Below are 25,857 nucleotides of genomic sequence, written 5' to 3' on the forward strand. Positions count from 1 at the left end.
TAATTAAAAGGGAAAAAAAACATCCCTGAAATTGCCTAACAAACAGGCCGTATTAGTCTTTTGAACTTTCCTATTTTGTAAAATGCGACTGAGTAGGTGTACTAATGCAGAAGGAAGGAAGGTCGATTGCGTTCACGACTGACATTTCTTGCTCACCTTCTTTAGTGGAGCCACGGGCCGCTGGAGATGATGAGATTAGCGCGAGTGCCTCTGCAATCGTTCTTGTGTGAATTGCCTTGTCTGTCCTGACAGGAGCGGAGAAATCCCTGGGTAGATGTGTACAGATTGTGAATGGATGCCAGGAGTAAACAAGGGGACACTTGTTTGGACAGAGAGAACAGTGATAGTGTCAATAAGCAGAGTGTGTCCTTGCATGTGTATGGCAAATATAAACCCAAAGCAAACCCATTGTGCATTCCAGGGCAACTTAAACTGACCATATCCAGGCTAACCCTCTGTTGTGTGTGCTCTCTCTGTCCCTGTTGGAGAGGTGAGGACTTCCCAGCTCCCCCTCCCAGAGCTCTTTTCCCTGTGTCTCCTTCTGGGGAGTTCAGAGCAGAAATAGGGAACAGATTCTGGAGGGGTAGATCTGGGATCCTTGAACCCTTATGATGAAAGCTTGATGTAGGGACGACAATATGGCTTCTGGTATTCTAGCCTCACCTGCCAGGCAAAACGGGTCAAAGGGGAACAGGAGAGAAGATTCTCATTAGTGTTCTGACTCCTGCAGGCAGTGGAGGCTAAAGGGTCTTTGTATTTAATCTATGCTAATCTATGACCTTGATGGCAGGAGTGTCTCACGGATATCAGACTTAATGAGAGACGTGCAGTAGGACAAATTTATCAGTGTTTTGTGCCTTTCTTTGTGTGTGTGTGTTTTTTTGTGTGTTTGGCTGCGTTATTTCTCATTGCTCCACTTTTCTCACATCTTTGGTTTTGATTGGCCTTTTCCCTCTATCTGCTGTGGGCCTGACCTTCCCTTCCACATCATTTTTTTCTCCTCAGACTCACCACCTGTCCAGCTATCATCTGTTTCTCACCTGGAGGGTGATCTGTTTCTCATCCGCCCTCATCCTCTCGCTCTGTCTCTCCTCAGACTCACGCCCTCTCCTCGTCTCATCTCTTATTAACCTTGTTTTTATGGTGTTTGTCAGGAGTGACTACACGCCTGGGGACATTAGATAATTAGTTGGTACAGCCCCCAATTGAAGGAGGTAATTGACCATTTGTCAATCACGTTTCTAACGAATCGGTAGGTGCAGCTTTGAGTGAAAGTGGTGATTTATGCTGAATGGCCAGGGTGGTGTTGCGTGTAAATAAGTCTAGAGATGCACGGCGAGAACAGAAACCTAAACAGTTGTTTGCATAAGCTGACCTCCTGTCCTCCTTTCATCTTTACATTCCGTCCTCTGAATGACCCCTGAACCAAGAGACATGTATAATGTCTGTATTGTCTTGAGCTGGCAGACTTGTTAGTTGTTTGATCACTCAATTGATCAGTCTTTTCTTTGGTAAAATACCCAGGGAACCATGAGAAACAGAACAAGTGAAGACTCCTCAGGCTTCTCAGCTATTTAGCTGACATGTCCAATGCAAAGTAATATTTAGCCTTAACTTGGTTAAATCAGAACCATAAAATAAATGTGTTCTATGAAACATGTGATACCCTATACTCAAAGGGTCTCTTTTTAACATTACAGGTCAGGCTGAGGGCATGCAAAGTGCTCCAGTCAAATGTTCGATTCCTGTGTCTAGGCCTTCTGCAGGTTTAATATCACATTCTGCAGTACACCTGAGCATAACAGAGGAACCAAAATGTACTTTGCTTTCAGTGCTTTGTCCTTCATATTTTTTTTCCTTACATTTGGCTCCTGTTAAACTAAAGTCCTATCTGAGCTATCTTGTTTCTTGTACAGTTTTTTTTTTCTCTTTTTCCTTTTTAATATGCCCCCGCTGGGATCCAGCAATGGAAACGTCTTTCATGTGTTCATCTGCAGCCAAATTAGTACAAATCTGACGGTGGCGAGGGACTGGTGAGGAGCAGCTGAAGGGGACATGCACAGTCACAGAGGAACCGGTGAGGGTCTGTCAGACAGAATGACAACCCAGCGAAGGACACGGGGCTCGTCACCCTCCCATCATGCAGGAGAAACCAAAACCAGCTCTCATTAAACGCCCCGATCAACGGCTGTGACAGACAGGGAGAGAGCGAGAGAGAGGGAGAGAGAGAGAGAGGGAGAGAGAGAGAGTGAGAGAGAGAGAGAGAGAGAGAGAGAGAGAGAGAGAGAGAGAGAGAGAGAGAGAGAGAGAGACACCACACACACACACACACTCACACACACACACACACGCATTCACACACCACACACACACACCACACACACACACACACACACACTTCTGTATTTGTTGTTTGTTTGTTTTAATGTATGTAGAAATGCTTTGGCAATACAAATGGAGTTTTTGTCATGCCAATAAAGCTCATTTGAATTTGAATTTGAATTTCAATTTTAATTTGAGAGAGAAAAGAAACAGAGCGAGAGAGAGGGAGAGAGAGAGAGAGAGAGAGAGAGAGAGAGAGAGAGAATGGAATACAGCAGAAGGAAAAACAACAGCCACGTACGCAAAAGGTACCTGTCGAGTTTGTGCTTCTGTAAGCAGAGAGGAAGCCGCAGGACAGAGACAGATGCCACCTGCGTGCTGTAAATCTGAGAAGCCCTATGGAGTCCATGGTGATTAAGGGTAGGCAGTATAAATTTGTCAGCTGCTGCCCCTGTGTATCACCCAATCTTCCAAAACCCAAAAGGTTTTTTATGACAGGAAGATTAATGGAGGGGAGCTCATCTGACCTTCATCAGTGTGAACCTAAAGGGGAAAGGTGAGGAGATATGCAGCACATCGCTGGGCTCGGGAGCCCCTGCACTGTGAAAGCAGTCATCTATGCATTTGAAGGAACTAGTGGGGCGAAACAAGATGCAGCATTTTCAGAGAGAAGGTTGCAAAGGAAATGTGGCAAGGGAGTGTAAAATGTGTGCTGGTGTATTTACCTTGAAGTGTGTGTGTGTGTGTGTGTGTGTGTGTGACATCATATATGAGAGGAGCTGGGAAAGGGGAAGAACTGTGATATTACATGTGGGCGGGGTGTGGAAGGCAAAGGGCTGTAGTATCACACATGGGTGGTGTGGGAAAGGGGAGGAGTTGTAAAATCACACGGGATGAGTGTGCCTTGGGTAAGAGAGAGCCTTGAGCTATGTCCTAAGACTGCTCAACTGCCTGCTTTCCTTGATTCCTACCTCCGTGTATCCTCCATGACCTGGAAATCAATAACTGGTCCCCTCCTTCTGGACGGTTCCAATTGCATACATTTGAGGGAAGCAGAACATTTCCTCGACTGTCTCCTCTGATGGAGGATGCATTGATGTATCCTCATGTGGAACAGTTTTTCAAGGATATATCCTATGTAGCCTCCCACACATATTACATTTCACATATTTTTATTGTTGCAATAATATAAACAGTATTCACCATATAAGCAGCCAGACAAACTGACAATTCACATTAAAAGTTGCAAATCACAACATAAAAACATATTTGGACAATTGCATGATTCTTATGAATATGTCACTTGGATTAGTTTGTAGAGAAGGGATATATTATATTACATCTTCCTTAAAATACTATAAATTGGCTGTTTATGCCATTCCATATCATGGATGAAACGTTTTGCTAGCAATATAGTCAAATTTATCAATTCAACACCATTCTATGCTATAAACAAATCTGCATTGAAGAGGGAAGGGATTCCTCCTAAACGTTATATAGAATTTAATAAGGATATTCCATTATATAGCATTAAGTGCCTCCTTTTATTAAGTACCTCCTTTGTTTCCTCATTGGGGGTCACTAAGGAAGAGACATGAGAAAGAGACTGGAGTACATATTTTTAAAGTATTGGGATGATCCCTTGGTGATGACCTACGTCTCTGTGTAATGGCAGAGAGGATTAATGATCACTCCACAGAGAAATGGATGTGGTGAATACATTATATCCACAGAGGAATGGATGTGGTGAATGAACCAAACCCACAGGGATATGGATGTGGTGAATATACTTTATCCACAGAGGAACGCATGTGATGAATGCACTTAAGACACATATGTATGAGAATTTGGAGGTTTCAATTGGTAGATCAATATATTCTCTCTTTTAATCTCATACCCTCACAGTCATGTCACATCCACACATTTATTTTTTAAATAAAATCCTGCAGTGACTTTAGTAGATCAGATGATGAAGTGCTGATGATTTAGATGTGCAAGCTTAAAAGCATGGGAAAGGTCTCAAGTGTATGTGTGTGGGTGCATGCCAGGGGTTTGAAGCTGTAATGCAGTTCGTCAGGGGAAAATGCGTCTGAAGCACTGACGGCGATGGCAATGTGCCCTCATCCATATTTCTGTGTGGATTTCATGACTTCACTGCCTCAGTCGCTGCTCTGAGGTTTACCCGGGCATGAGAGGGACAACCACAAACGCCAGCCTGGCTTGCCAGGCAGCACGACACTCTCCTGCTGTCTCCTACCCTGTCTCTCTGCTGCTTCCTGTTCCCCTGCAGAGAAGGGATGCCCATCACTCAGCACGGATTTGTGTGGTGGAATGCCATGGAACACACACACACACACACACACACACACACACACACACACACACGCACACACACGCACACACACACACACACACACACACACACACACACACACACACACACACACACACACACACACACACTGAGTTCTGAATTCCATCTGCATGGCAACACTTTCTCATACCATCAGAGAGAGAAAGAGAGAGAGAGAGAGAGAGAGAGAGAGAGATCAGGAATTATACACACGCAGTGAGGACGGTGAGATTAAATGTTACCATTGCACACGCACAACCTTTTAAATAACAAGGTCTCTTGATAAGAACCGCTGCCCAAACCAAAGTCCACGCTCATCTTGGGCACTTTAATTACAGAGAAGAGCCTTTCCACCAGTCCTGTCAGTGCCCCTTCCTCCAATGAAAATCCTGGAACACATCAGACACACATCGTCTGCATCAGAACTCCATCACCCACACCAAGAGCCTGGCCTGATGGTATGGACCCATCTCTAATCCCTCACGAGGTTTGCAGACTCTAAGCAAGAGAAACCCAAAGTGAAATTTTACGATCGCTGACATCAAAGAAATGTGCTGGCAATGCAAATGGAGAACATTGATATTTAAATATTAAAATTTAATTACACAGTGAAGTATTTTTAAAGCATCAGGAATATTTTTAAAACAATGTCATTTTTATGTGAATCTCCATATAGCAATAGATAGTAAGACTAAAATATTTTTCAGATTAGAATGACTATCATCACACAGTCAGAGAATGTTGTAAATATTTTCAGTATAATTAAGTGTCAAATAGATAGTGGCTCTCTGTCCTGTGCCTGACACCCATGTAAATATTGATATAAATATTGATAAACCCACATGAATATTGACAGTCCTTAACAAGGCACAGGCACAGACACATAGTTTGTATAAACATTGCCTATGTATCTACTCCAAAAAGGGCTAAAACTCACTGCGCTGACACCCAACAGTCATGGCTCCCCACTGTCCTGCTTTATCCGGGAGGGGGGGGGGGGGGGGTGCGGGGGTAGACGAAACATGAATCAGGATTGTACAAAGCCCCCCGATGAAAAACAGGAAATGAGACAACCCCCGTGATGCAGCACCCAGGAGGAGATCCATTCCATGCTGCCTCTGCTTTGCTGTGCCAAATGTAAGCATGGGCTCTTTCTCTGTGTAAGCTTGTGTGTATATTTGTGTGTATGTGTGTGTGAATGTTCTATATTTTTCAATTTTCAGCAATACACAAACAAATGTGCCTGTGTGTGTGTGTGTGTGTGTGTGTGTGTGTGTGTGTGTGTGTGTGTGTGCGCGTGTGCGCGTGTGTGTGTGAGTATGTGTGCGCGTGTGTGTGTGTGGGTGGGTGTTTTAGGGGGGGCATAAATATCTGCAGGACAACAAAGAACCATCAGAGAAAGCACAGTGGAGGCCTTTGTACTGCCTGCTTCAAATTGTGCCCTGTGTTGTTATGTCTGTTTCTGTCTGCGTGAGCAAAGAGGCAATCAAACAAACCCACCAGGGGGGGTGCCGTGCCATCCCCCATACCCCCGCCATGGAAACAAGCTCTCAGTAACACGACAGCTGGACTGATGCAGCTCCACAGGCTGAGAGCTGCCACCCTAGTGTCACTCTCAGCTCCGTGTCAACCACTCGCAAAGAGCTCTGGGCCACAGAATGGGTGAGGAGTAAGTATGTGTCGCCAAACAAAGAGTCAGCCAAACTTCAGAGTTCTGCTAAAAAGAAATGAACATTAACTACCTTATCAAAGATGAGCTTTAAACAGACGTACCGAATTCCAGTGGACCGGAGCCTTTTTTTCCATGTGACAGACAAACAGCAAAAAGCTTTGTCCCGGAAGGACAAATCGCAATGACAATGGAAACCTACATGTGTCAGATGGACAGACAGACAGATAGCACTTGGAGTAATGGCCAGAGGTGCACCTGCCTACCCTGCCCTGTCCACCCACACTCCCTCAGAGAGACCCTCCCCCCACCTGCTTCTGGTAGATAAGGTTTTCCCCCCACTGTGCACAGACACATGCTCAGACACAACCTTTAAACATGCACACACACATACACACCCACACACACACATAAATATGCATGCGCACACACACACACACTCACACAGACACACACACACACATACATACACAGACACACACAAACACACTGCACCAGGGCCTTATCAGAGAGCTGAACGCACAAGCACAACAGATTAGTCCTTTCTCATCAGGGCTGTTAAACCAGAGGGAAGAGAATGCTTGATTTGTGGCTCCTTGTCACCAACTGTCACCAGCTGTAGAAAAAGTACCGGATCGATATGCAGTACTGATGGGGTTCCAGTCAGTGACATTAACCAATGGGATGCCATTATTTTGTATGTGCAGCATTGCTGAGTGATGTGCATCTGTCTGAATCTGCACGATCAGCCCCTGTGACTGATGTATTAAAAACCATGGAACAAGAAGGGAACATAACAAAGGGAGTCTCAATAGTATGAAATATAACCCCTGGTTCATGAGTTGAGCATGGTCAGTGCAGTTGTTGTGGTCACCCAAAGGGGCCATGTCTTGTGTTTTGGTATGGTATTCCTTATGGATACGACAATGAGGCTTTATAGACCTTTATAGAGCATCTGCTAAATAAAAACACAACAGCCATGACAGTCACTGGCCCAGCCACTGGTGGACAGGAGGCCCCTACCCATAGCCAATCAGAGCCCACCAGCATCCATCATCCCTCTGGCCACCCAAACAGTCTTTGGGCTTAGCAGTGGACTGATGGGTATTATTATCTACTATTCTTCATGTTTGTCTTCTTTTTCATTTTGTCAGAGTCCCTTCATCATCTTTTTGTAGGGTATAATTTATTTGTTTCTCCCCCCCATTAGCCTCAGGATTTTTGGTTTTTCGGTCACCTCTGGAAAACACATTCTGCCCAGCACTTTACTTGTAAAAATATGCTATAACAAATAAGTATTCATTGATTGATTGAAGCCCTTCACTTTCTGTGGGTGTCATTTTCAGATTGTGTAATCAGCCAACGAGCTGTCTTCCACCTGCTGTGCTGTGTGAATGTGCTGTCCATTCTGGCGCAATGTCACCATGGGGGAACAGTAGTTCCATCAGAGCAGCATTGGCTGCTCCTGGGCAGATGAAAGAGTGTTGTGAGAATTTCCAGGTCAGGGATGATCTCTCTCAAACTCACTTGTCTTACTTTGTTACAAAGTTATATTTACAAAAGTAATTTTTTTGTATTTAGTCAAGGTGACTGTATAATGGGGAAAGAGAGGTGAGATTGAAATGGAGGCCTGAAGTTATATCCATTCCACCCCCCATCCCATCTCTGCCCAGACCTCTGTCACCTCTCTGCATTCTGCCGTGTGTGAACATTAGCCCGTATGCGACTCCCCGCCTCATGTAGTATTCATGCTGTTCCCCCCGACAGGCTGCGCAGTGAAGCACGGAAGCCGGTCCAGTGCTGGGCTGGAGAGGCCTCAGTGGACCCGTATCCCAGCAGATGTGGGCGGGGGTGGCGCAGGGCCCCGGTGCTCCTGCCAAGTCTGGCAGAACGCTCATGCACAGGGACGGGGGAGGAGAGACAGCTGTCCATCGAGATGAGGGAGGCATGTGCACTCTGCCTCTCACCAAGCAGGGGGAGCCGGCCTGGTCCACTCAGAGACAGTAGTGGAAAGGGCTGAGCAAAGCTTGTACAGTGCGGTTGGAGTATGGACGGATAACAGGGGCATAAACCCTGGAGTGCATCCATTGTGAGGCAAGAAGTGAGGATTAGAAACAGAGCAGGGGCTTGTGGGATACAGCATCTTAGATCCTCATTAGGTCTGTGTTTTGTGATCACTGTGAAATGGAGAAAAGAACAGAGAGGGAGAGCAGTGGAAACAGCACATGAAGTATTGTCACGATTGCTGTTATTGAATCAAATATTTCCCGTTTGCGATTTTACTTTAGTAATCCAGTACATTTTAAAGTAATGCCAGTAAGGCACAATTTGAATTTGAGTCTGTGTGTTTGGGGGGGGGGGGGGGGTTGACAAATCTAATTGTATCAGTTTGGGATGAAGAAAAGGGAAATAAGGAGAAATATTGAGAGCAATGTGGAGGAGAGGAGTAGGAGAAGAACAAGGACCAGAGAAGGCTGAATTTGCACCAGACAGCCACATGCGTCAGGGCCAACAGGTGGCCAGTAAGTATCTGCATTCATTTAGTTTGAGTGAAAGAACTTAATGATGTAGGAAAATCAGCCCGTTTAATCATGGGGATTTCTTTTTATGTCTTGTCATGTCAAGCGACAATGATCAGAACATCTGCTTCTGAGATGGTATGGAGCTTGTAAACACATTCCATAACTCTTTGCAGTTGCCTCCGCAGAACACGGACCTTATGAATCATAATCTTAATCAAAATGTTACCAGCACTTAAAATTACAAAATAAGATTTTAATAGTTGCTGTAAAATTGTGAAGATAAATCTTTGGCTATATTGTTGGCATTTTGAAAAGATAATAAAAGAAATAGTATCAGGACTAATGGAGCCATGTGATGATTATATATTGATTATATAACTAACCTCTATTCTTGTCCGCAGAGTTTAACGACTCAGGGAGCCCACCCTTTGGGCAAAAGTATTGACCTGCAGGAACAGAAATACACAGGTCCATGTGTGCCAGGGACAGATCCCTGTGCAACACCTGCTTGCCCTTGGACTGCTGAGTGGAAACTCATTCAAAGGGGTTATTTGTTATGCTCATATGCTCATACATAGTGTTATGCTCATACTCACTGGTCTGGGAGTGTTGTTAGCCAGGTCTGACGCTGTTGCTCATTCAACTTGAATGGACACACTTCGAGTTTGTGCTGGAAGTTGCTCTGGATAAGAGCATTTGCTAAATGAATGTAATGTATTTAAAATGCATGTATCCAATTAGTTTAAGATGAAAAATAAAAGAAGGTTTGGTGGCACCAAATACATGAGAGATCCTGTTCTGTCTACCTGAGAGATACCTGGGAGATAGGACCTGGTGCCCTAGCTGCCAAAAAAGTGTTCAGATATGTATGTTTGTAATTTACAAACAGTGACAGTAAATGCCCTTTGTTATTTTTGTTAGTCTCCAGAGTCATTTTTTTAAAACCTGTGTCTATCTCTGAACCCAATGTGTACAAGCATCCCCCTGACACTGTGTACCAGTGGCAGTTTCCCCAGACTATGGCTTTAATGCTGGTAGCTATTTATTTTTATTCAGTGCTATTTGGCAGGTGACTTTAACCCAGTCTGTCCAGCTCAGAGAAGGGAAGAGCTTTCTATTTAGAGCATACCTCTATTCAACATGTTTTCTAGGACTTTTCCCAGTTTCCTAACACTTTTGAAGTTCTCCTCTCTCTGACTGACCTGAAATGCTAATGGAATGAAGACATCCTCCTCTGACCCCCTGCAACCGCATGGCCAATGATCCACTGGCTGCCCCCCCCCCCCCCCCCCCTATCTGTCTGCGTTCTTTGTTTTTCTCAGCCAATTTTCTTAATTAGACACCCCCTGATTTCTCTGCACTCTCCCGACAGGGCTATTAGAAAATGACTCACACTGTGAAATACTAGCACGGACGGCCACTTATTTACGGGTTTGTGGACAGAGGTCACGACCTGAACCAATCCATAAAGGTGTGTTTGTGTAGATGAGACAGTGACCAGGGGGCGGAGTGACACTGATGTCTGATATTCTGTGGTAGAGACAGAGAGGTGACATTCGGTATATTAGACCATTATAATAATTCAAGGTGACAGAGACTGTAGAAGCTTTTTGTATGTGTCTGTGTGTCTGGGTTTTCTTGAGAGGGGGTACAAACATATATATATATATATATAAATATATATATGTGTGTGTGAGTGTGTTTGTGTGTCTGTGTGTGTGTGAGAGTAGATCAGACCTTGAGCACTGACAGAGTGAACTGTGTTCAGGCCCTTGATGAATGATCCTCATTGCAAGGTACATACTCTCACTTTCCAAGTTCCTGGAGTTAATGACGTTCATCCCTGCAAATTTATGGCAATTAAATGAGTTGTCTGATGGTAGATTACCTGCCAACAGGAAAAAGTCCGATGGCCCTTTCAATATAACACTCCTTCCCTTGCTTGCCACAGTTCTCATTTAGAAACTAGAGGGCAGGTCAATATCAAAGGAGGGAGACAGCTACACAAAGCCGTTCAGAGGACAAGAAGAGTGGTGCGTACAGATTAATAGCCTGATCTCTGAGAGGACAGGTGTAGATGATATCCATGCTGAATACCATTTTAAATAACCATATTCACCACAGGGCTGTAGACGCATGCACGTTTTTAGCACTGAATGCATCACCTGTCTTGAGGAGTTCATTATGCAGATCAACAGTGATTTCTGTGACCAGAGGGAAACGGCTCAGTTCGGGTAATTCCTCTGAAGACTCATCTTCAGCTTACAAAACTAATAAAAACTCTCATGTCATTGCGAGTCCATTTCACACTGGGATCGGATGCCAATAGTAACAACAGTCTTCTTCTGATTTAAGGTCACCAAGGTTTATGAAAGTTATTTCATTGGCATCATATTACATCCAGCACTGTTCAGTACTGTACATGCTATACGCCTTCTGTTACTACTTCATTGTACATACCCATTATTAACTTAGATTTGAAAAGTTGTAATAACTTTGACCTATAAATGACTGCATTGAATCAATGTCTGCTCTTCATTCTGAATGAACTGTAGAGGGAACCCTGCAACATTGTCTTCCTCGTTCCTCTCTGTCCATCCCTTCCTCCAACCCTCTCTCTCAAGTAGGGTTGAGCGAGAACGGATGAAGCCTCGCTTTATAAAGAAGCAGCGACACCGCGAATAGAATCAGACAGGAAATGCCATCAGCGGGCCGAACCCCAGTCAAGCTTCAGAGAGAAATTACTACCTGTCTCTGAGAGCGGAGCTCCATAAAGGAGATATAAATAGATTAGCTCGCAAACTGGGCTGGCGGAGAAGGCGAGAGGTGCACTGCTTTTATAAACGGCACAGACACTCTACAGCCATAGCCACTCACAGATCCCACCGGAGGAAGAACTGTGAGATAAAGCCACAGCAGTACTCAGAACTACCCCCCCCCCCTTCCCCCACATGTCCCCATGTCTGTTTTTGCTTAGAGTTAACATTTTGTACTGGTCTTGGTCTCTGTTTTAAATTCAGACTTATGAATTATACATTCACATACACTTGACATGTTAAATTGGCAAAAAAAATTGGTCTTGGTCTTGGCATCAGTCCGTGGCCACAGTCGTTGTCACAATGGAATCATTTCTACCACTCCTGCAGATTAGCTGGATTTACATTACATTTACATTAACATATATTCATTTGGCAGAAGCTTTTATCCAAAGCGACTTACAAGTGAGGTACAATACAAAGGGGGATGTTTGCTGTTCAGGAGTAGTAAAAACACAGCAGAACTGAGAAATACTGAGGGGTGACTACTGTACCCGCAGACAAAACCCTGGCAGTCAAGAAAGAAAATGGTCACCCTCAGATTGTTGTACACAACCTGTTTACCAAGACCAAGAGACTCTGAGAGCTTGTGACCCCTGTGGTCTCGGAAATGGTTAGCGTTGTGAGCTAATCCACGCTTATCATAACGCTGTGGTTTCGAGAGGAAGATGAAGGGTCCCCGAGAGCGACATGTTTATTAGAACCATCTGGGTCCTCTCTGTAGTACATTACAGCTGTAATTACCGCTTTGATTCATGGGAGAGCACTCTTCATGGCAGAAACAAAGCGACTGTTTAAGGCTTGTCAGTAACGGCTCGGTGTCTCATTCAGCAGGCGGAGGGTCACACCAGACAGAGCTCCGCTACGCGGCAGAACAAATGTGTCTGTGCGTGTTAACTGGCACGACGTTGTTAGCGAGCACTGCCTTTCAGAGGAGGAACAAACAAGGTGGCAAACTCACTCGATCATTCTCTGCGCCCCCCCCGGGGATAGTGGGTGGGGGGGTTGCAGCAGCCAGGAGAGTGACACAGGTCCAGAAGGTCATGAGATGCATCACTTTTTTTTTAATCACCGTGTCTCATCAGTCACGGCGTCTGCCTCTGAGCAGCAAGCAGACGTAGTTAGGCATAACAAACCAAAATATTTTCATGGAGCCAGCTAATGGCCTCCATCCCCCTCCCCGTCCCTTTCCTTCCACATTCCGAGTGCTCACTTCACCTTGCCTTGATTCATGTCCAATTACTGGCATGCCAAAATTAACAATGTTCAAATGAACAAATAAAACCACATCAGAGACTCTTCTGTTTTGTTCTTGATAGCTAGTATTGTTCATTACAAATGTCCTTTGTAATGGACAAGGAAGAATTCTGAGTCAGGACTCTTGAAACAGGTTAAATCTACTGCGACATATATTATTTTCCTTCATCAATAAACCCTCCTGTATTAATGTAATAACCACGGAATACTGATCTTTAGTAAAGCCAGAGGAAAAAATGAACTCTCACTGTCTATTTCTGCAGTAACTAAGAGACAGAATAACACAAGAAGTTATGACGTTCAATGACAAAAAGGAGAGATGAATCACAGCTCTCTCTGACCAGTTCCAGAGGACACCTGAAGCAACAGATTGTTTTCTGTACAGAAAAAGGTCAGACTCTCCTGATTTCCCTTAAATAACATGTTTAGCTGTCCAATTATCTGAGTTCATGATTTGAGAACTGAGGGAGTAATTGTTACTGCAGCCAGAGCCCCAATGAGGACCCATAATCAGAGCATGTGGGCGTGCACTGACTTTTAATATTTCCACTTTCAGCCTTGTTTTTCATGAAATGACAGTGGCTTTTTCATTTTAAATGCATTTTGCAAGTTTCAATTAAGCAGAGATTACCTGCCCCATTTCCATCTCTGCCTGGGAAATGCCCATCAGACCAGGTCCAGGTGGCAAGAGCGGGAAGAGGGTATTACATTTAAGCTATGCAATTATATTGCAAACCTCAAGTACAGTTATATTAGGTGGCATCACTCCTTAAATAATGGAGACAAGGATTTTATGTGAAGTCGTTGAGATCCACAGGATCTTTTCTTCATCCTGGAATACTAAATCTTCCAATCAGTTGAATTTCTCTTCCGTTTTTGTCATCGGTACATACAGTTCAGTTATGTAAGTAGTCAAATAAATAAATAATTTTTTCCTTAAATGCTTGAAATTTTTGTTTTTTTAAATAGTGAAGTTGATACCTATGTATGAATTTTTTTTTAATTTAATTGTTTAACACTTTTTTGGTCACTTCATAATTCAGTTTGTATTATCTCATACTTCTATTTCATACAAATTTCTTTACTATTATTCTAAAATGGGGGAAAAAAACCCTTCCATGAGTAGGTGTGTCCAAACTTTTGACTGGTACTATATATGTAAAATATGCATGTATTATATCATACATTATATTATATTTGCCAAGCATTCATACATCCCAATTAGATACAAAACCTGTTCTGAGAGCACCTCACATTATGATATGGAGGTAGTGTAGACAGGAGTGGATTGGATAGTTGAACTATGGCACAGCTGTAGAGTGGAATGGGGCTGAGTGAGGAATAGTATAGAGAGGAGGAAGAGATGTACTGTGGGGTGGAATATAGCTGAGTACAGCTGATACAGAGGAATGGAACGGATGCTGTGGAATGGAATACAGCTGAATATGGGATGGTATAGATGAGTGGATCAGAAGACCTATGGAGTGGAGTTTACCTGACTATGAGTGATGCAGAGGATGAGTGGAACAGAAGCACTGTGGAGTGGAATGGTGCACATAGAGGGATGATGCTGTAAAGTGGAAATCAAATGCCTTAGGTGATTTAGATGAGTGGGACTTAGGTATGGGCTACCTTCAGTAAGGATGTCCATGTTAGCATAAAACAGCACTAATGCTTCCAGCCAATGCATTTAGTCAGTCTTTTCGAGTTGTGAAGAAGTGGAGTTACCGGACTTTATGAATGGAGCTGTTGACAACACTTTCACTCTGGTGACTCTATTCTGTCTGAAGGCTGAAGCTAAGCAGGGATGGGGTTGTTTAATACTTGAATGATGGGTCCTCCTCTTTCACTGTAAAGTGCTTTGAGAACCTTGAAAGTTGCTATATAAATGTAATGTAATGTATTCTTCTTCTTCTTATTATTATTATTATTATTATTAGTAGTAGTAGTAGTAGTATAGCAATTATGATAACTGACACATGTTCTTGAAGGTTCATTATCTTATACCAGTACAGCGGAATCGAGATGTTGTTCAGTGCAGGAACCTGCTCTCCCTCTGTGCTTCTCCACTCCTCATCTGTGATGCCCTTCAGAATACACAGCTGCATCCCACAGGGACCCTGCAATGCTACTAGTAGAGAAAAAGATTGCACACAATAAGGCTGATACGTGCACATACAACCCTTTGCACACTGCTGTAAAACAGAAGTATGACACGTTATGCTAGAAAGAGCATGACATTAAAGAAACACCCCCACATACACACACACACACACACACACACAAAACCACACACACACAATATTCACGCAGACATTTCATACCATCGCAGCCTATTTAGCGGCTCTTAATTACCATGGCAAGACTGAAAAACCTAATTGAGAGTTTCACACACTGTAATTTGAGAGTTCTCTGTGTTCCCATGGCGCTTGAGAAATGACACAGGGCAGCATTGGGCAGAGGGAGGGGGAAGAATATTGTTGAAAAGGGATGCTTGAGGAAGGCAAGAAGAAGTGAGTGAAACTAAGGAATGGCCCTGCAGACCCCACAGTTTTGGCTCCTGTGTCTGTGACTGGCCCTGCCCAAGGCCTGCTGTGACCACAAACACAACTGTCATTATCTCAGAGTAGGGGCTGGGAGATCTAGAAGGCAGCCTTACACTTTTTATAGGGCTCAGATGAGGGTGACACTCACTTTCTTCCCATGTGGAAAAGAAATATATTGCAATATACTGAGAAATACAGTATGTTGCTCAGTCTAAGACTATATTAGTGAATATATTGAATGACATTAATATAATTTAATAAACTGTATTGCAAATACAATTAAATTATTTTAATGCAAATCAGACATGCATTGCAATGTACCGAAATGGCAGTAATTTACATCTTTTAAATACATTGATTGAGCTGGGAGTATAGTCTCCAAAATATATTTCTCAATATATAATTTTTTGTATAGGAATTTGCACTATGTGGGTGCCCGCAATGTTATTTTGTTATTTCGTCGTGGCCTTGATGACTGTATTGTGGAGAAAGGGAATGGGTCTCACCAGTAGGTTCAGTGCACTGAAGCTTTTTGCTGTCTGTTTGATGGAGATGACAAGATGACTAAAGGGCTGCTAGGGAGACAAACTTTCAGAGTCAGGAAAATCAGCACAGTTACTATGAGACAGTTTGTACTTTCAGCACTGTTTTACAATGAACTTCATCACAGTTTACAGGAGCAACTGTGGTCCATTTCACAGGAATTGTGATCCAGGGTATGAGGAAAGGAGAGTAGCATTCCTATTTTATGACAAGGACAATGGAAGAAAAATCCCTAGGAGTAAAGTGGGATTATCAGGGAAAGCCTATGGGTTTATGTCTCTGCCTGTCTCCCAGAGGACCATGTACAGAATTTTAATGAAGTCCTGCCTTTGATGGAACCATATTCCTTACCTATTTCATTTAATATAGTGAAACAGTTCAACAGTACTCTTGTTGAATGCCATACTCATTCAACAAGAAGAATGTCTGGATAGTCACCTTCGCTACCAGACGCAATGTCACCAGAAAGATTCAAAAGTGTTTTTCCTAAGCCTGTCTATTTTATTGATTTCAAAAACCCATTCCATTCAATTTGGCACACAGACTATTTCTTAAACTTACAATATTGTACAGGGGGTAAAGTTTATAGCAAAATAAAATTGATTTATACAGAGAATACATGCAGTGTTATAACTGCAACTAAAAGAGTGTCGAGTGGAAAAAGAAATACAATTCATCCCCTACGCAGATGACCCGGTGCTGTGGTTAGCTTAGGGTCTACATCAGTGCTTGGCACTGCTGCAGCAGTATTGTCAGACCTGGGCACTGACCATAAATCTGAACAAAACAGAAGTTATGGTCTTCCAGAGGAAAGCTTCACCTTGAGAACACACCACAGGATCCGCTTACCTCAGTCTGAGATACAATGCATAAGGGACCTGTGTGCTTTTCCCTACATCTGTGCATTTGCAGCCACAGAGCATGCAATGCCATAAAAAGGTAGTTCACCAATTAGCTCCCCACCTCTGCAGCAAAGAAAAATCTGAATTTTGTAATATTCAGCCAACACTCATTTGTGGCAGTGGAATTTTAGGGATAAGAAGTATAGGTGGGATAAATTCCAGCTATGGACTTCCGTTTAGATTTTAGTAAAACCATATTAGATGTACACAGAAACACCCTGCAATGTTCTGCACACAGAACTGCAAACAAACCTGCTATTTCCCTCTTGTGTTTTATATTTTTTAAAAACAAGCAGAAAATTCCCGGTCCATTTCAGCCAAACTGATCCACACTAACACCAGCACAAAGCGCCTCAGAGCAACAGGTGAGACCACCTGGGATTCCTAAATTCAAAACATTAGCCTGGCAACAGTTCCAGTGGAAAAGTTCTAACAAAAAAATGAAACAAATAAGCCTGCACTACAAAACAAACAAATAAAAACCAAAACAAAATTTAACAAGACATCAGAACACTAGAAAAAAAATGAAACAAGAATTAAAGAAAATGGAAATGTCCAAAAAGAAAATGGATTTAATGACCAAACTCTCGCCTTAGAAATAAGCCGGCATAAAAAGCCAGGACAGAGGCTGAGTGTTATCTGAGTGATTTCTGCTGCCGGGGGGAGGTTGATACAAAGAACTACTCCCTGCCATCCTGACTCATTTATTTTCCTTATTGGAAACTTACACTTTCCACAAACTTCAACAAAGGTGACACAGTTTCAATACTTGCCTGATAATGGAAGTGTTAACATCTTTCTGAGAGTGAGAACTAGCAAAGCCACAGAGTTGGCAGCTCAGCGTGTTGTGGCCTGTCACTTCTAGAGAGTGTATGGACTGATATACAACTATGTTTTAGACATACATTTTAATATTTTTAATGAGTGGAGATGTTATTCATGTTAAATGTTGTGCTCGTAGTTAAATGATTGTGGGGGGGTGGGATGGACTTTCATTTTCTGTATTAAATAATATTCGATTGCAAGTTTTTTAAAAAGGTGACAACGTGTTTTTATGGCATAGTAAGAAAGCCCATTTGAATTTCTGAATTTGGAAAACAGAGAGTGAAAGACAGAAATGGAGGGAGAGAAGAAGATAGAGAGGAATGAATTATTTACTCAGTAGATGCACCAGTTGAGTGAGACCTAAACAGACCTGACAGGGCATTGCAGATGGACGACCCACAACTGTACACCTGTCCCCAAAAAAAAAATAAAAAACTTGCTCAGGAGGGTTGCTTGAAGTCGTGCAGGTGGATGGAGTAGAGCCTTGAACCTAATGACATTCCATTAAAAAATGTAATATGTTTGATTCAGGAGGTCATTTCCTCAAACTGTGCAAGTTTCCAAAGGTTGTTATTCGGTATTACAATTACTGTAGCTCTTGGGGGCTGTGCATGTAAAGTGGTTGGTATGAGAGGGGTATTAACAGTATGGCATGGGAAAGGAGTATGTGATCACCCATCAGAACTTCTGCGTGTTATTTAAACACATCATGTACACAGACTGATTTGTTGACTGGTATGTGAGAATGCAAACTGATTCTCAGGGAAAATGAACAGAGCCTTTCAGTGTGTGCCTGTGTGTGTGTGTGTGTGTGTGTGTGTGTGTGTGTGTGTGTGTGTGCAGGTGTGCGTGTGCAAGAATTTTTATTAACTGCAGGAAAAAAAATCTTAGATGTAGAAAAACAGTGTAGTAAATGTTTATTTTTTTATATGACACACCTCCTGAGTTTCTCGGCACATGAGCCGCCTCTGTATTCGACCTTACAATATATTTTTGTTATGTCCAAGGTCTTAGCTAGAAGGAAGAGGGTGGATTGAGAAGCTGTCCAATTAACATATTAATCATTATGATATGCATTATTCGTGTAGAAATATATGGAAGGCGACAGGTCTGTAAATAACTGTGAACTGTGTACCACATCCCCCCCTCCACTGAATCAATAGTGATAAGGTCATATCAGGCCACCAAATAAAGGAATAAACACAAATAATAGCAAATGGAAAGCCGCAATTATGCATATGTCTCTGCTCGTTTTACAAAGTAAATTTCCCCCCTCGCTCTAGGTGAGCAAAGTCTTTTGAAGAGCACAGTTTTTTAGCTGAGCTCTCCAAAGTGGCGCTCGGAGCTCTTTAGAGCTGCGAGATTAGCTGCCATAACCCCAGCACGGTTGGAGGAGGCAGTTTGCCAACAGCTTCACTGCGCCGATGATCAGCACCGCACTGGAAGGGTAATCAATGAAACATGTGATAGATGTTGACACAGGGTGAAATGTCAATGGGATTTACGGCTGTTTTGTTTTCTGGACCGATGGAGCGAGCGCTGGAGGGGGCACATGCATTAACCGTCTGCAGGATAAGAGGATATAAAAAAACATGCGTCCATGATTCAGATGGACATGTTGCTTAAATCATTAAAACCTTAAATGTATTGTCCAAAGTGAAAAAGAACAGACTCTAGATAGACGGACAGCACAAATACACACAAAACACAAAGTACACCAGTCATATTTTCCTTAGCTCGTGCTCTGATGAGAGTCACTGACTGAATCGTCATGTTTCAGCAAATTAGGTGACAGCAGTGAGTTTCCCCTGAGTGATTCATTGTACACTGGCTTGTATTTTGTCTGAACAGTATACACACTCTCCCACACTAAATGCATTTCCATTTTAACAGACAACCTTGGTGTAGGTATTACGTGTTCGGTTTTCTGTTGAGCATTGTATTTATTGTAATTAATTCATGTAAGCTATTGTAATTCGCCTGGATAAATGGATCTGCTAAATGGCAGCGTCAAAAGACGACGATTCCTTTCAGGGTAGAGGCAATGTCTTCATTATCCTTGCAGTTTTCACTTAGGTGCTTGCTCCTTGAATGTGAACATGGTGTGCAGTATGGTATTTTCTTCCCTTCACTGTTGGCTATGAGACAATGTTTAAGATAATCTCTTTGTCTGTCACTGGCCATAAAGCTGTGCGCAGCAATCCCGACAGGCACGAGTCTGCCGAGCTTCAAGGTCGGATATATGGGGCCAGCATTGCTCTTTTAGTTAGCAGCCCAAAATATCACAGACATGAACCCGCAATCAAAGACCGTCGCAGAAGTGGTTACAGCCACTGCTACAATAATACGGAGTTATAATCCATTCAGGACGTGGCCTACAGCTCCTGAGCGTCACTGCATCAACTTTCTTTAACACACGCCCTGCTTCGGTTTTTCCAAACAGTTGGATTGTTCTGGTTATTGGCAACGTACATGGTTATACAATAAAAATGCAATCTGGTCATAAATGGAATGACAGAGATGCAGAGTGCCTTCTGTCCTAGTCATAACGCGAGGCCTCAGCGGAGATCTGAAAGGTGGGCTCTTTCATCCATTTGGCCTAATTTGACCAAAATGATTACTAAACTGAGATATAGGTTATTTATTTGGCAATGAATTGCTGTATTATTTGACATTGTACAAAAATGAGGGAAATATGCAGCCTAATTATATTTAATACATTTTACAGATTACTGCTGCATCACTTCTTGACAGTGTGTTGTTGGGCACTGTACAGTATAATTACGATTCATACTGCATTTATGTATCCATTATTTGTGCCTCTTCAATTGGGGTGGCAAAGAACGGCGTGATGGAACAGGATATTAACGTGACCGCGGACAAAAAGAAGGGATAACAATTGCCCTTAGCAGCACACAGATGAAAACTTCATGCTCACCTACACATCATTGAGGATACGGGGCAGGTTTTCTCTGGAATAATACATTCTTCAGAGATAATTTAGCTGCAATTTGGCGAGCGAAGGAAAAGCAACTCGGAACTGTGCTTCCCTGGGTAGTTACAAAGGGGAATACTTCATGAACATTAATGGTGATTTAGTCAGAATGCAAGTCACAGTTTGCAGCTATTCAAGGCCACTATGTAGGCTGCTTATTGTACTGCATTTTGTGACCTAAAAGGCATGCATGTACTGCATGTCCTTATAATTTACAGGACATTTAGAGCAGAATATGTAATATCTGTGACCGTAAAGTATGGGGAATGAGGCACTTCATTGTCAGCGGGATAATAAAATAAGGATATGCCATCGTGATTTGCCATGTAAATAGTCGTTTCAACTAATGTAAAGTTGCTATATGTGTTTATTTTGTGACAGTGAAACGTTACATAACTGACAGTGACTATATTTCATCAGTCGTTACACTGATAATATCTGGAGAGATCGTTTTTAATAAACTGTCTACTTGTCGACATTAGATATGAACGAATGTAGAACAGATGTCCTGTAAAATATCATTTTCAAGATTCAGACTAATATGATAATGATTTGTGTATGAACTGTGCAAGTTGAAAGGACTCAAAAAGCTTTCTTACAAAACCCTCCGACTAGCTGCAGTACACCGGTAATCTCCCCAAGCGAGACTGGTAGGGGTGCTGACTGGACAGCTCTACGTCACAGTCCGACAAACGCGTACAAACTCGAGACCTTTCAATCGTTAAATTCATAATTGGATGTAAAATTGCTTTCATCTGAAAAATCTTTTGAAATTGTATTTTAATTGATGTAAGGATCTTTCCCAATATACCTTTTACACACTAAAAGGCCACCATACTAAATACATGGAAAAAATAGAGAAATCAGTAAACACATTATTGGGATCTGGATTTAGATGGAGTAACGACAGTCGTTTGTCCTTATTTAATGCATGGAAAGTGCAGTTATGTGCCGTTTTCTTGTTTCTGCCTTTTTGTGTTTTCAGAATGTAATGTTAATATCACAGTATGCACCAACGTCATGTATTAAATGCATTATGTTTAAATTTCTCTATTTACAGTTCTTGTTTTAAGTCAGTTGTTACCAAAGACACGAATTATTGTTTGCGCTTCAGTGCATGACATTTTGGAGGCTGAGTAAAATAGCCGCATCAGCCCTTTTTGCTGGCGTAATGCGTCCTTGCGATTACAATTTAGCGTAAACGTTACTCACATCCAGGCTGAAATAACCAAACTAATGAGTTATGCAGATATATTCATAGTATTTTTCAGCAGGTGGTCACAGAAAAGTCACGACGGTGATACATTAAGGTGCTACTGAAAATTGCACCATAGCTGGCAGTTGTGAATGCCTTTAAAAATAGCCTATGTAACCATTATACTGAACCTGAGCCTATGAGTTATTAGTCTGAATAAAGAAATTGGATTTATACTTTTATATAACTCTGACGTGTTTTCCCTCACTCCATGCACAGTCTTTACGCGCACTGCAGTTTCTCATGCAAGCAGTTTATTGAATAATCATCAAGTAAACACCTCAACAGGAAACAGTTGTCACACAGTTGTCAGATAATAGACCTCAGACCTGCAATCAGCAGGGAATAAAAGTTTCACCTCTGCATGGTCACTTTCTCGACCTGTGCTCGAATGGACAGCTAATGAAATTTAATGGCACAGCAAGCGATGCCTGAATGCAATTTTGGCGCAGCATGGACAGAGAAAGCAGCTTGAATGTCTTTGATGGCACACCAATTAGCAGTAGCAATGTTAAACGTCTATTGTGATTGTCCTTATTTACAACTCTGCTGCCGCGTTCTGTGTAAGTCTGCTAGCAGTGGGATGTAAGTGTCACTGCGCGAGGTGCGCATGGTGTTGTCCCATACGCCCCCACTGCCGCTGGACTTTCGCGACTTTCGAGACGCCTTCCGTGCAGCACCCTCGTTTGACTGCAGCTCCATCAGCTCCAGCTCGTGCTTGGCAGCGGTCTCGAGCACTTTTTGCTTGTTGTAGTAGATGACAAAGTTGTTGATGATGGGGTGGATCGGCAGTGCAATGGCAATGACTCCGCAAAGGAAGCTTATAGCAGCATTACATCGGCCTAGAGTGGTTTTGGGGTATATGTCGCCATACCCAACTGTTGTCATAGTGATGATAGCCCACCAGAAGGACTGTGGGATGCTCTTAAACAAGGTTTCAGGATGGCTCTGCTCCATAGTGTAGCCCAGTGCCGAAAACACGAAGATACCTACGCCCATGTACATAAGTAGCAGACCCAGCTCCTTGAAGCTCCTCTTTAGCGCATAGGTGAGAGTTTGCAGCCCGGAGGAGTGCCGCGCCAGCTTGAAGATGCGGGCAATGCGCATTATGCGCAGCGCCTGTACTGCTTGCTGCACGTTGGCCAGCTCCATCACAGCCGTTCCCAGGTACGTTAGGACTAGCACCACGTAGAAAGGCATGATAGCCAAAAAGTCAATGATGTTCATGAAGGACAAGGCGAAGTGCACTTTGTTTGGGGAGGAGATCAGGCGCAACAAGTACTCCACGGTGAACCAGCCGATGCAAGCGGTTTCAATGGCATCCAGTGTCGGGTGCTCCACCGGGTTCCCTTCGGCATCCTCGACTTGCAGGTCCGGAATGGTTCCCACGCACATCACTACGGACGAGATGAGGATGAAGAGGAAGGACACGATGGCGATAGCGCGGGCTGGCAGGGACGATTCTGGCTTCTCCATCAACTTCCACAGGAACTTTTGGCACCGCTCCCAGCGGTCGGCAGCGGGGTCCCCTTCCATATCGTCAAGAATAAGCTTTACTTTGTCTGCTATTTCTGCCAACTCTTCCTCCTTTTCATTCAGGTTACTCTTACAACACTCGTCCAAGAAACTTGTGTCAATTTTCCAGAATTCCATCTCCTTGATGAAGCAAATGGGACAGATACCCCGCTTCATGTGTATCTCACCAAAGTAATACACTTCAATTATACATTTAAACGCGTCTGGGTCCCTGTCGAAGTAAAATTCGCCTTTCCCGGGGTCGTAATCGTCGCAAAGGGAGGAAATAACATCAAAGTTCTGCGAGGCGCAGTTCACCAGCTCTGCGAGCCGGGTCTCCGGATAGCGGTTTAGCACATTACCGTGCAGAACGTGCCTCATTCCGCCTATGTTCACAAAAATCTCTGTCTCTTCGCTGGAGTCTGAGGCGTTACAGTTCGCATACCTAGTCTTTGGTAATCCCCACATCTTTGTCTCTGTGTAATCAGACAGGCCGTCAGAACATTAATAATATTCGTAAATATAAATCGAGCCTTGTCTTGTACGGAGTCTTGTTTAATGTGTGTTGTTTTTCCCTGCGGTTTTTAAAGAAACAGAAAAAAAACTTTGCGAGGCAGCATAAAAAAACACTGCCCCAACCTACAGCGACAAAAACATAAGAAGAGGGGTGGTTGGTGTCCAATTCACAACAAAACAGTATTCCGTGTAATTTGTAAATCAATTCAAATTAATTGAAACAGCGGAGTCTCTGTTTTCGGGTGCGTTACGGGCGCGCACTTGGCACGCCGCTCCTCGCCTTCCCATGGAGACCGGCGCAGCTCAGTAACAGGTCGCTCTTCGCCGTGGCTCACGCTCTTCTCTCCTGCGCTCTCAGGATGTTTCTGCAGAAGAAATCTTACAGCGCTCAGCTGCCAGCCCGATGCGTAAAGTTTTAGACGGCGCTGTTCGACCCGTCACAGTATTTATCCAGTCATGCAAAGCGCGCGTCACAACATTCATAAATCCCTGCAACCATCAGTAAACAGTTCAGTAACAATGATAAAAGGTGAGCAAAAAAAAGGGAGATACGGGAAGGGGAGTCGCATGAGCTGTGAACTGCGAGATACAGTAAATCATTTTTTAAACCACAGCTTCGTCAGCATGTAAAATGGCTGTACTGGCATCCACAGTTTGAAGAGCAATCAAAACAAATTGCAACCTCCTCCCCCATACACACGAGCGCGCATATTTCCATGAGGGGACACGCATAGGCAACACGCGCATGTCTATACAAAGCCATGTGCAAATTCAATTTAATAAATCTATGTTCGGTGTCATTGATCACTATGAAATATGACAGAGTGAAAGCGGCTGAACTCGCACTAATTCTAAAGTGATTTTTTGAAAATGAATAACAATGCTTCGATCTGTATAACCTTTGACAGGTCCGAAGACCGTGTAAGCTGAAGTGTTTCTCTTTTTGTGCAATAAAACAATAACATGTAATAAAACTGTGTTTGGGACCAGTATTTTCCGTCCATTCAACAACTTTGTGCTACCCTGAACATGTACAAATTGTTGGAAGTTCGTGTGATTTTCTTTTTCTCTAGACATTACATATGACCCCAGTTATAAGATATATGAATAAATAGGTGGGTATAGATGAGTGCTTGAGGTTTGAATTTCAGCTGGTACGTCGTAGTTGAAGCATTAATTAAGGCAGTAAAAATGAATTCTTCCACATGTTTCCAGCTGTATTAATGGATAATGTATATTGTTTTACTGTAAGCTTGATAAGTCGTTTTGAAAAGGATTGTGTGAGCAGATAAATTATGTAATATAATGTAAGAGAAGTACCATTTTTCTAGTTTTAATGGTGACATGACTCCCTCTATCGACATTACTTTGAAATTACAGCATCAGACACACAGGTAACAAATATCCCTGAACGTAGTCAAGTCACATCCCTCCTCATCTCACTTCACTGGCTTCCTGTTATCACTCGGATCAAGTTCAGACCTTGGTGCTGGCATACAGGAGAGTGAATGGGACAGCCCCCTCATATCTACAATCAGTCTTCAAACCATATGTCCTGCCCAGACCACAACGTTCTGCAACCTTGGGGCAACTGACTGTCCCATCCAGAAGGCATCGCTCCTCTCAGACACAATGTCCGTCTGTACTGGTCCCTCAGTGGTGGAATGAACTTCCCATAGGAAACAGTACAGTGGAATCACTGGCCATCTTCCAACACAGACTGAAGACCCACCTCTTCAGACTGTACTTCAGTTCCACCTCAGCCCCCACCCCGAACACTTACTTCTGTTCTTTTGTGCTGAAATTACTCTAAGAGCATCC

The 25,857-nt window shown here is 43.0% G+C and overlaps 1 protein-coding gene across 1 annotated transcript; it reads right to left on the bottom strand.

Annotated features, from left to right (window-relative positions):
* Nucleotides 1-22,407: 22,407 nt before the first annotated feature.
* kcnf1b (potassium voltage-gated channel, subfamily F, member 1b) lies at nucleotides 22,408-24,083 on the bottom strand. The gene has a single exon (XM_036542910.1). It carries the CDS (start codon nucleotides 23,986-23,988, stop codon nucleotides 22,540-22,542), a length of 1,449 nt encoding a protein of 482 aa, XP_036398803.1. The 5' UTR covers nucleotides 23,989-24,083; the 3' UTR covers nucleotides 22,408-22,539.
* Nucleotides 24,084-25,857: the final 1,774 nt, after the last annotated feature.

This window comes from Megalops cyprinoides, chromosome 12 (genome assembly GCF_013368585.1).
Source record: "Megalops cyprinoides isolate fMegCyp1 chromosome 12, fMegCyp1.pri, whole genome shotgun sequence".
Lineage (NCBI taxonomy): Eukaryota > Metazoa > Chordata > Actinopteri > Elopiformes > Megalopidae > Megalops > Megalops cyprinoides.

What these genes read in the sequence shown, in the direction of transcription:
- kcnf1b (XM_036542910.1), bottom strand. Translation starts at nt 23,988, where the DNA reads ATGTGGGGATTACCAAAGACTAGGTATGCGAACTGTAACGCCTCAGAC.